This window comes from Oreochromis aureus, linkage group 11 (assembly GCF_013358895.1).
Source record: "Oreochromis aureus strain Israel breed Guangdong linkage group 11, ZZ_aureus, whole genome shotgun sequence".
NCBI lineage: Eukaryota > Metazoa > Chordata > Actinopteri > Cichliformes > Cichlidae > Oreochromis > Oreochromis aureus.
The window spans coordinates 7884945-7897188 of record NC_052952.1 but is presented as its reverse complement, the minus strand read 5'-3'; the positions used below and the strand labels follow the sequence as shown (position 1 = coordinate 7897188).

The following is a 12244-nucleotide window of genomic DNA, read 5'->3' as shown; positions in this document are numbered from 1 at the left end:
CACCCGTTATTTCTTTATATTTTACGGAGCCAGACTTGCAGCCTGTCACAGAAACCCACATGTCTCTCCAGTTCTTTTATTAAATCTATGAAAAATGCCAAAGATAATAGTTTTACAGTCATCAAATAGCATTTCTTGACCAACAAGGTGATTCTTAAAGAGCTAACTTGGTGTATGTCTGTAATGTGAGCTCTAACAGTGTGCAAAGAAGTAGCAATTCATTTCCTTAAGAAAAAAGGAAGATATCCCCCCAAAAAACTTAACACAGGATTTGACAGATATACTGGCTCTTTAGATGATCTATCTACTGTTCACTGAAGCCTCATCAGCTCTTAGTGGAAGGTTGGATATCAAGAAGCCTTTTTTAAGGAAAGGAAACTGTGAGAAAAGGCTGAGATATGCCAAATTGCACAAGAACTGGACTAAAAATCAGTGGCAACAGGTCTGTTGGAGTGATTAAACCGTATTTGACCATTTAGGGTTAAATCATCCTCAGTGTGTACAGAGTAGGTCAGGAGAGAGGTACAACAGTGTGTGTCTACAGGAATCTGTAAAACACGTTATGTTTTAATGTTTTGGGGATGCATTTCAACCAGTACTGTTGGAGATCTGGTCAAAATTGTTGGAATCTATTTCTATCCATCATGTAATGCTATCTGGAAAGCATCTAAATGCCTTATATACTGTATTTCCATGAATGTTTTCACAGGTTTCAGTAAATCAATATCAATATATCTACATTACATTTTCTTAACAAAAATAGGACACGAAGAATGGCTGAAGGCTTTTCCAAATGGCTCTGTCTATATAATCTAAACAATGTGTTGCTGCTGTAGTAAGTTTACACGGTCTGAGCAATGTTGCAAATAATCATGTTTCCAAAATCCTCCTTTCACATGTCTACTTTGTTCTGTTTTCTCTTTTCATATTTGATGGTCTCTGTCTCTGTGTAGGTGGGTTTTCTCAGATGTACCGATGTGTTTGTGACTGGTTGGGGATGCCTTACAGAGAAGAGGTGCAGTGGGTAAGCATTGTTTATATTCTTTTGTGCAGTTTCACAGATCACATTGACAGATTCTTCTTCATCTAAGCCTCACCGCTGTAGGCTGGATCCATAAACATCCAACAACTTTTGATAAATCGTAAAGCCCAACAGCATTGACATATATAGAGAGCCTTATTTCTTGACGCCTCTGTGCTCTTGCTCTTTTTCTCCTAAATGAAACAAATCTTTTACTCTCCCAGTGCAATTGCTTTGTTTCTAGAGTCAAGTTTAATTACTCGTTTCCTTTCCAGGATGTAGACACTATATATTTAACGCAAGACACCAGAGAACTTAATTTGCAGGACTTCAGTCATCTGGAGAACAGGTGAGTGTCGGCAAAGATATTTAAATATTACCACCAGTGCAATTTAAAAACTACCATCAAAGTCACCACTGAGTCTGAGATGGTACTGAGGAGAGAGAGAAAAAAAGATTTCATGGCTACTGTGACTTTTTCTCTTCTGCATTTGTCCTCCTCCTCCTCAGGGATCTGGTAGCTATAATAGCAGTCCTGGAGTTTAACCAGTGGTTCACCAAGGTCTCTACTAAGGATTACAAGCTGGTTAGTACTTCTCACATTTGAAAATCTGACTAACACTATACAAGCTAAGGTCTGAGCACTCCAAAGAAGTTTTAATATTCAGTTCTTTGTTGACACTGTTTTAAGAGCTCTATGGTCATGTCAGAGGATGTAGTTTGCTGCTGTTATTCTGAGAGGGTGCTGCTCATCACCAAGCGTATTAACAAAGGTAGATCTAACAGCAGCGCTAGTCTCTTTCATTCTCATTCCTTTAGTTTGTACATGAATGTAGCTCATATCTTCATTGCGCTGGATAAAAGGTATGCACTGTTAGTGTTTTCCCACAGAACAGCCAGATTTAACCCTATCCCTGGTGTAAGTAGGCAAGAAAGCCGCCCTGCTCTATGTCTTTGGTTGGGTAAACCTGCTTCTCACCGCCTCGCCTCATTGCTGCAACTGCGGTACGTTGATTTCTGCCTGTATGAGACGGTATTTGTCGGTAAGGGCTTAGAGTTTGCCTCCATTTGTGATTTATGTCTCAAGTGATAACAGAAAGCGGCTAATTAGAGCAAAAGATGGAGATTTATTCTGTTTTATTGTGAGTCTAAAACTGGGTTGAGAGCGTTATCATGCCACATTTGGCATATTGTAAATTATGCTGAAGATCAGAACTGATTTTCCTTACCATTTTGTGAAAGTTAAAAAAGTGGCACCTAACACTGTTGTTGCATCACATAGATTTCAGTGTGTGATGTCTCTCTTTCTATATTGCATATTTCGATTTTTCCTTCTCTTTGTAAATTTACTCTAATGTAAGCAGCGTTTCCTCTACCTTTTGCATATGGTGTAAAGGGGTGTATGCACAGAATATTTTCCCCTTTGTTTCCTCCATCTCCCCCACCACTCTGTTGACTGATGATCAGTCCAATGTTTTCGTGTGATAAGACTCCTAATCCGTACTAGACAAAGGGGCTCAATGTCTTAGGCTGTTGCCCCCCTGCAGCACTCCATTACCAACTCTGCGTCTCGAGGCTTCGCTCAGTCTCACCAATTACCACACGCAGCTTCCTCAGTCCGAGCAATTATCTCACGCTTCCGTCATGGACAGTTTCTTTCATGCTGAATTTTAAAATCCAGTCCCTTGTGATGCCGTGTTTAAACTTGGGCACAAATGTGCACGCAGGTGCATGTGCTGTCTAATGTTTGCCCTTCTATTTGAGATTAGTGTGTGGTTATGATGATACGTAAAACTTTTGTCTTAGTGCTGTTCGATTGTATGTGCTGCTTGAGTGTTGTTGTTTTTGTGGCAGTGTTTGAATTGTATTCTGTGGCTTTACAACCCAGTCCTCTTTGAGTGCTTTAAGGGGGAAAAAAATCCTCTTTTCCCAACGTGTGCATATTTGTATAGAGATACTGAGGAAGCTGGAGAAACAAGAGCTGCAAGGATGTGATCTGGAGCGTGATTATTTCTGAATCCCGTTCCAATGGAAATAATAGGAAGTCTGACAGAACAATAAGAGAGGAAGAGAGTGTGAGAGAAGGTGATGACAGCCAGCAGAGCAGTGGGACAGAAACATGAAGGTCGGGGGGAAAGGTCAGTGGACAAAGTGAAAGTGAGAAATGCCAGATGAATAAGGAAACAAGGCAGAAAGCATCACAAGGAGTAATCGGGTTTAACAATTACACCAGAAAGGGGAACTAAACATTTTAACTTGTGAAAGTAGACAGAATGAGGCCAGTTGATACACAAAAATTTCAACTAGAGGTTGACACTCAAACTGGTCTGCTTTGTGTTTAACGTTGAGCCGTAGCGTTACTTTAAGAAATATCCTGTGGATCACCGAGAAGAAAAACAGTTGATAAGGAGATGTAAAACATTAAATCCACGCGCCTCAGGCCTTAAACTTCAGTCTGCATCTCTATCGTACAGATAAGGATAAGCAATATCAGTGCAGCAGACTGAGTAATAAAACAAATACAGACACAAACACTCACAGGTAGCAGGCTATCACAGTGAGGGATTTCGCTGCTCATCCTCAGTTCAATCAGGCTGTTTGTCTAGTGGTCTAATCAAGATGCTGAGCCCAGAAATGAGAGAGAAGGAGGAGAGGGATAACCCTTTAGTGAAGCCATGATAGCGCAGTGTGCATGTGTGAAAACGTGGGATAATTTAGCAGAGTGTAGGGTCAGAACACCACAGCGTGACAAGGTTGTTATTTAATGAGTGGTAAATGGTACAATGCACATGCTGACAGTGTCGCCCTGCTGTCCCCAGCAGTGTTATTGTGGCTGCTGTGGAAAAGACAAGACTTCTTTGTGTGCCCTCTGCCTCTCTGCTCGCTCCCCTGTTTTTCTCCATTTCATCCATCACTACCCTGGTATCGCTCTTTTTTAAAAAATATATCATGTGTCATCCCTCGGTGGCCTCCATCCTTCTTATTCTTTTCTTCAACACTCATAGTTTCGATGAGTAAACATGTGAACAACAGTCCCTTTCTTCCGAGTTTTCCTGTCACTGTCTCCTTCTCTTCCCATCATCACTCTCTCCTTTCTCTCCTCCACACTCTAGAGACCCGCGTTGGACAATACAGGCACTGTTTTGGTCACACTGAGGTTGCTGGCTAACAGAAACAGCCCCTCACTGAAGAAATGTCAACTACTGTGATTAATAACAACATAGTGGCCCTGCTATCATAACGAAAGCTTTTTATTGGAAGATATATCTCTAGAAATGCTAACTGAATATGTCTGGTGCATGATTTCGGTGTGTATGTATGACGCAGCACACAGTGAAGTGGGTCAGTGAGCATCTAGGTAGGGCATGGACATTCAGCTGTTGAATCTTTAATTTTGTCTAAATATGAGTGCTTTTCGTCCCTCTGCTGTGTCTCCTGTGGTGTTCAGACCACAGAAGCGAGAACTATTTTTCTCCCTCTTAAGGTGTCCAGAGTCTGAACTCCCCAGTCTCTCCCTTGTCATGCATAAATGGTCTTTAAGTGGAAGAATTCACTTGTATGCTGTTGGGTTTTAATTAGCATAAATAGACTGCTTTCTGGAGAGAGCAGTTGAGAACAAGAACAGTTGGGGAAATAAATGCAAAAGTACGTTTCTTTGTTGCTCCTGTGACCTTCAGTATCGAAGTTTTGCTGTTCCAGATAAATCATGTCCTAAGCCTTGGATCTTGCTCAGTTAATTAGTATATTTTTATGCTGTGAATAATTTCACATCAGTTAATCTGTGAGCGAGAACCTACTGCACAGCTTTGAGTGCGACTCTAAATACAGAGCATCATTTTCTGTCCATTCACACTTTTAGTGTGCAACATTCACAAAACTTTAGGAAAGAATACATTATTCTTAGTGTGTTGCTAGAAAAAATGGAAATGGGTGCTGTGATTTGAGCTTGAAAGTCAATGTTTCAAGATCACCTTTAATCTTCAACACAGCCTGAACTCTTATAGAGAAGCTTTCCTGTAATTTCTTTAAGTCGTCTTCAGAAATGGTTCTTTAGGCTTCTTGAGGGACATTCAAAGCTCTTCTTCTTGGATGTTTGCTGCCTTTTGTTCTGTTCTCTGTCAAGATGATCCTCCAAACAGTCTGTAGAGAGGATGATTTGAACCAAAAATGTACTAACACTTAAAAATATAATGAAATGTGAGGCTCAAGACTTTTGCATAGCTGTTACCAAAATGCTCTGACATATGTTCGTCTTCAGTCTGCAGATGTTTGTGAGCAGATCCTTCGGGTGGTGTCTCGATCCAGTCGACTGGAGGAGTTGGTCCTGGACAATGCAGGACTCAAAACGTAAGAAAATATGAAATATTAAAGGTGCACTTAAGAAATTTTTAAATGTCAAAGACAGTTAAAGGGTAGCCAGGACAGTACTCATATGTAATCATTAGCACAATTTCAAATCTCAGAACTCCAAGGTCACTTAATAACAGATTAAAATGAGTTTAATTAATTTAAAATATAAGGGAGAATTATGATGTGACTCTCTGATTGATAAAGCTTTTTTTTTTGCTATTGAAACAACAAATTTTGAGGATAACTATTTATTTTGAAAATCCACGGTTCGCATCCAAAATGGATACAGCTAAAAATGCTACCTTACCTTATCGGAGGTGATTTAGCCTTTTCAACCTACCCTTTTAATCTCTTAGTCAAAAGTATCTGTGCTATATGGAAGTGCAATATTAAATCTCTGGAGTGACCTTTTATATTGACAGGTTGGACATTACTTGGGTCAGATTTATGATTTAGTGTAATTTAATTTTATACCTGCTTGATATAATAGTAATAAAGCCCATTTTTATTGAGTGTCACAGCAAATGTGTTTGAAACCAAAGACACTGTCATACACAGACTCAGTATTTTCAGGCTCAAACCTATGGGAAGACCGAGACCTACATGCGGAAAACTGCAGCACCATTGCAGAGGGCTCGGGATGTTAATTTGATTTAGCTTTCGTCAGATCTGTGAAGGAAATGGCTCTGCATCACATTACTGGATCCAGTTTTGTTAATCTGTTTAGTGTTGAAATGGTAGCTTTGCCGTGCTGTTCCTCTGTATTCGCTTCTCAAAAAATATTGGATAGCTTTTTTAGCAGTCCCAATCTAATATTTCAGTTCACTTTCTGTAAGCTTTTCTTTCCTGCAACTGTTAAAGCAACATCAAAGGCGCTGAAGCATTCTGAAGGTCTTTGTTTGGTGCTTACATTGTTTATAGACCTGTAATGAATACATCCTTTCACAATCTACAGCGATTTTGCCCAGAAGCTAGCTGCTGCTCTGGCCCACAACCCCAGCTCAGGACTCACCACTATTAATCTTGCCAACAACCCACTGGAGGACAGAGGTATAGATGCTCAGATCTAGTTTAATGTATTTCTCTCTGATCTGCTTTTTTCTCTTCTCCTTTCTCCTCTCTAAATGCTGTGCTTCACCTCTGCTCTGTAATATTAAAATACAATTTTCACAGGTTACAAATGGTTACAGCATTCTTTTAAATATAGTAATATCACACGTAATTGCATTGGCTCTGGCATTGGAATCAGGAGGCGGGGAAGCTGTACAGTTAGAATTGAGAAGACTAGAAATGGCAAATAAATCCAAACTGATAGAAAAGTCCACAAATAAAATGACATGCAGGTAGAGTGAAAGGACAGCTCTATAGTACAAACACCACAGCCTGACACAGACGGTTTATGCTCCATTGTGATTGTGCAGCATTTTAATATTTCATCAGCTCTGTCCTAAGGCCTCTCAGTCTATCCAGGACACATGAATTAAAGATGCATTCCACCAAATATTCATACAGACGCATGTAAACATGCAACAGATGTCTGGGGCTCACCAGTCTCTAGTTTATTTGTCATCATGTAAAATTTATTACAAATATTTGGTGAATATGCCCTTCATAGACATATATATGTATATACATTTATCATTTCATACATTTACTGTATATGACGTTAACTACAATGCCTGAGTATTAGTTACCGTGACTGATTTTTCCCGTAATATACCTTAAAATAAATAATAATATTAAAAATAAAAAGTGGCTCATTCTCATAATCAAATGGAGAAGTAACTATATTGTCATATAAAGTAAGCAGTTGGGGTTTTTTTTATTGCGATGTGGTGTAATGCTTTCTTTTTCGGGTAACAAATACACCCCAGCATTCATGGACAGTTAAGTTAGACGAGTGTTGAATAAATTCCTCTCTCGTTGCAGGTGTTTCCTCCCTGGGTGCTCAGTTTGCCAAACTCCGTTTGGGGCTCAAGCATTTAAACTTTTCCAAAACCTCACTCTCACCCAAAGGTATGTGCTGTTAAAGAAATGTTAAAGTGATCTGTGGATCCACTTGCAAGATTGTAGCAAAAGTAACAGATCGGTTAAGAAGGACATATGATACAAATATTGTGCTGTAATCACTTGTTTGCATGCATTTACATGAACCCCTACAGAAAGATGCACTTAATTTCCTCCACTAATGTGATCACACCTACTGTTGGGATGCTAATGAGACTTAATTATCACACTATTAACACTATTATAGAGAGAGGCATGGAAAGGGAAGAAATTGGAAACAGTGTTCATGTTTTCATTTGCATAAATGCTACTCTCTAAACCGCTTTCCTTAAGTCAGTAGACCAAAGTCCTTCCTTTAATAAATAGTGCCAAGAGGCTGATTGTATTTAAGGCTATTCTATCTAGATTGAAATTTCTCTGTCAGCAGTTACTTGCAGGCTATATTTTTTTTCTTGGTTATCATCCAAAATAAACTATTCGAAATAAACTATTCAGCACCGTGCTGGTCTATAGGAACTCATTGTAAACCTGCTTTTTTCAGGCAATCAATAAAAAGCTATCATATTCCACATGCTGAGTTAGTAAGGCTGCTTAAACTGAGCTCTGCTTTGCTGAAGGTTCAATCCATAATTTGTGACTCCATGCCAAGAGCAAAAGCTGAGGATTGGGGACATTTGCTTTTTTTTTTTTTTGTTTGTGTTGCTTTTTTAACGGCTTTGCTGCAGCACATAATTCAGTAATTTGCTCATTTGATGTTTTGAATGTCCTTATTCTTACTCTCATTTGTCTTTAATCTCATTCTTTTTCATCTCTTCATCAAAGCATTTATTTGACAGTCACGCCTTGATTTACAGGCTGACACAGTCAGTCAGGACTTCATAGTATTAAAGTGTCAGAGTACCATGTCAGCCATGCGATGCAATGTGACACAGGTCAGTGGTTGCGTGCACAGTGTGTCAATAATAAGCTGTGGAAATGCATGCAGCCGTGCATAGACATGCATTCCACATGCATTTTAACTCTGTCAAACACACACTGGTTGCATATAGATTTGTTTTCGTGGGGCTTTTTCAGTATATTTATTGCAAGATATCTTTTTCAATATATTTATTAAGTCTGTAATATCGCCTTTACTGTGTTTATTTTGATAGGTTTTTATTGGAATTGTGGATTGCATTTACAGAACTGTGTGGAGGCCTACTCGTTTAGTTTTCCATGCACTCACTCGACGTTCTGAGCCCGTTCTTTCCTGTCTTCTCCCACTGCTCATTTCCTGCCATTTCCTTCAATATACTGTCAAAACATCAAGTGGAGATTTGAGGGCTGTGATAACGCTGACAGTGCTTTTTTTGTGTGTGTTTGTGTTATAGGGGTGAATAGCCTTTGCCAGTCACTGAGTGCCAACCCGTCCATCCCCAGCAGCCTAGTCCATCTGGACCTCTCAGGGAACATGCTCCGAGGAGACGACATGCAGGTACTGAACATAAACTGTGGCCGTATGGGGAGAAAAATTGTCAGTTTTGTGTAAATCATTTATCTTTGATTTTTCAAATGAGTCACAAATGGAAACCTGTTTTTTTTTTTGTTGTTGTTGTTTTCATTCATGAAATAAATATTAATAGTTTATTAGAAATTAAAAGAAAATTTCATTAGTATCTGAAGGGGCATTAATTTTGCTTAATTTAGCCGTCGTTAACCAGAGAAGGGCAGTCTTCATCAGTTTATATCCCTAACCCAGCTTGTCTGCAAACACCTGCAAACTCCTCTACAAACCAGAAAGGAAACCATTTACCTTCAAAGTAAAAGCTGTGCACTGTTGAAATCTGTTTGTTGCACAACAAGGCACAGCTTTTACTTTACTTCCAGTTGTAGTGGTCTTTTAAATGTCTGTGCAGCTTGGGAAGTAAATGATTAGTATTTGCAGACAAGTTTGCAGCTTCCATGAAAACTACAGATGAATGTAGCAACTAAAGCAATCACAATGAGGTTCTCGATTTCACTTTGCCAGCCACCTTAAGCAACCACTTGCTAACCGATCAGGAAATGCACACTTTCCCTAACGACGGTGGTTATCAGGGGGTCACTGACAAGTCTCTAGGTGTGTGTGACTGAGTTCTTAGTAAAAAGTTCAGGCGTACACATAAGCATTATTTTAGTGTGTTGCAGCACTGACAGAAAGAAAGGAATAGTTTGCATTCTTGCTCGGATTTTATTAAAAAGCTAGCTAAGTTAGTTTAAATATCAGTGATTAAATATCTGGTGCTAATAAAATTCACAATTCCTGGACTGTGTATGTCGATGTTAATGTGTTAAGTTGCAGTTTTCTAACAATAATTGCCTCTGGTCAATGTTCCTGTGTGCTCATGGGTGTCCGTGCTAAAGCTGGGGTTGAGCGGTGTACAGAGGAAAAGGCATTGCGAATAGAAAATGAGTTTTCTGTCTCGCAACTCTTTCTTCCACATGGGTTTGCAATATTAGGGTCAGAAGTGGGATTGATGCTCAGCCTGAAAATTGGATAGAGCGAGATCCAGATCCTCGAACGAGCCATAGAGCAGAACTTTTGGCATCTGGAAAACCTGGCACTGAAGCAAGTGGAGCGGGCCAGTAATGCGAATTTTCCATCCCACCCTGTTGGCTGCATTGCACTGCGGCTCATCACTTAGTGATCGAGAGGACAAGTGAAACTCTGCCGCATTCCTTCAAATCCAACAAAAATGGGTTGAAATCAGATTTATGGATGCTCTGCATCCACCAGCAGACACATAGATACGGTGACACTCTGTGCCCACACTTGGTTGTTCTTATGCTTTATTTTTTAGCACTTCTACCACTTCCTCGGTCAGCCCAACAGCCTGGCAACCCTTGACCTCTCCAACACTGATTGCTTATTGGACCAGGTGAGTGAGTCAAAATGAAACTGGACAAAGGAGCTAAATAGATAAACGGTTATAGAGATGTCTGCTTCATTATCATATTGTAGTGATTCACATTTTTGGTAAACGGACCACACAAACCTGCAGAGTTACTTTCTGCAAACGAGCAACGTTTAATTAGAGTGAAATACTTGCTATTAATGTCTGTGTTTCAGGCAGTGTAGCCCACTCAATCTGTGTTGCTGTTGAGTATATGTAAAGTGGTGTAATACTGTATGTGAAGTATTGATGTGGGTCTAAGAGCCAAACACAGTTTATTGATAAGTTTGAGGTGTAGCCAGCTGTCATCCAAAGAAATTATTGATTCTCTTGCTAGTCATATTTTTTTCTCTCTCGTGTACCAACAAATCTAAATACATTCATGCATCTCAAAAACAGAGTTGGAAGCTGCAATGAAAACTATTGCAAATGATTGATCTTGTTATTATGTTTGTTCCAGGTTTGCTCAGCACTGCTGCGTGGCTCAGTTGAACACCTCTCTGTTCTCAACGTGTCAAAGAGTGTCTTCCCTCACAGGTAAAAAATAAAAAAATACAAATCTGGGTTTTACTAACTCACACTTGATAAGGAGGAAGTCATTTCTAATGTACTGTATTCTGTTCTGTACTTATTCTTAGATGGTCTGTCATTGAAGAGCAAATGTGTATGATTTTATGAAAGTACTGCACATGCTACAACTGAAGGTGTATAAACAAATGCCTAATAGACCAAAACTTCAATATTCTTTAGTTTCGTTTTTAATGAGGGTTTTTAATCACAGCTTTAGAGCATCAGCACCATTTTTATCCCTAACCTGTAAAAGGCTGATGGGACTTTGCTGTAACCCTGCCGGGTGGGCAGACAACATGGACAGCCAAGTTTGTGAATGCAAGAACTTGAGAACAAGGCGACGTACGATTTTGAAATTCATAACTTAGAGGTGCATCTATTAAAACTCTTAGAAAAGTTTAAATTTCAGGTCAAGTTTCCTCTAAAGAGCTTGTGAATGCGATAACTCAAGAAGGAGGTAACCTAGAGTTTTCAGATTGATGAAATTGGTGCAACTACCAGGAGGCTGAGGATAACACTCAGTTGTTTGTTTGTTTTTTGTTATTACTAACAATAAATATTATTGATTGTTTTGATTTTGGGGGAAACTTTGTGTGTCATGGCTAGCTCTGTTTCCTCATACAAGAAGCTTTCTGGTTGGATGTAGCTGCTTCTGTGTGGAGTTGTTTTCTTCCTCTGGATCCACGTTTCTGCCTCTTCCTGCTGTCAGTGTTTGTTAGCCCTGGGACTGCTTCTTATTCAATATAAACCCCCCTATGATTGTCTGTGCATAGGTATGCAATAGATGGGTGGACTAAATTATGTTTTGTTCACCTCCAGTTGAAACTGGTGGCATGTGTGTAGTTTTTTAACAGCTGCATCTTATTGTGAAATAATAATGAGGTAATCATGATTAGCTTGCTTGGATAGAACATATACAGGAGAATAGTAATTTTCCTGTAAATTGTCTTCCATGATGTGATGGTGGAAGATGGGCCTTGACCTAGAAGAGTCTCTCATTGCTGTTAATGTTGAGGCTAATGTTTGATTCTCCTTTCTGTCTTTATGTATAGGCATACTGGCTGAATCAGTCTTTTATTTTTAAGGGTCTGTATGTTGATGTGTGACACCTGCTGGTAGTCAAGTGTCATCACATCCTTGTGAGTTCAAATTCTGTGAATTTGCACTTGATAGTTGAGATTTTGTGCCTGGCAGATGGGTTAGGGGTGGAGCTTTTTTCCCAGTGTGTCTCAAAGGAGTTGAGGACTTTATCAAAAGAAGAGGTGTAGGGTGGAGGGGAGTGAGGATTGGGTAAGCAGAGGAAGGTAAGAGAAAAGAGGACCTGACTATAGTATGTGGAAGAAGATGGAGGCTAGGGAAGTGTAAGGAAGAGATGAGCAACTAA

At 39.5% G+C, this 12244-nt stretch overlaps 1 protein-coding gene across 1 annotated transcript in view; it reads left to right on the top strand.

Moving 5' to 3' along the window:
* The window catches only part of LOC116329793 (F-actin-uncapping protein LRRC16A), a 66863-nt gene that overhangs the window by 32359 nt on the left and 22260 nt on the right, over positions 1-12244 (top strand). Inside the window, exons 7-15 of the mRNA XM_031751881.2 lie at positions 954-1024; positions 1297-1370; positions 1532-1607; positions 5280-5368; positions 6327-6421; positions 7301-7387; positions 8749-8852; positions 10198-10275; positions 10751-10827. Coding sequence (XP_031607741.1) covers positions 954-1024; positions 1297-1370; positions 1532-1607; positions 5280-5368; positions 6327-6421; positions 7301-7387; positions 8749-8852; positions 10198-10275; positions 10751-10827 — 751 coding nt within the window. The remainder of the gene's footprint in view (positions 1-953; positions 1025-1296; positions 1371-1531; positions 1608-5279; positions 5369-6326; positions 6422-7300; positions 7388-8748; positions 8853-10197; positions 10276-10750; positions 10828-12244) is intronic.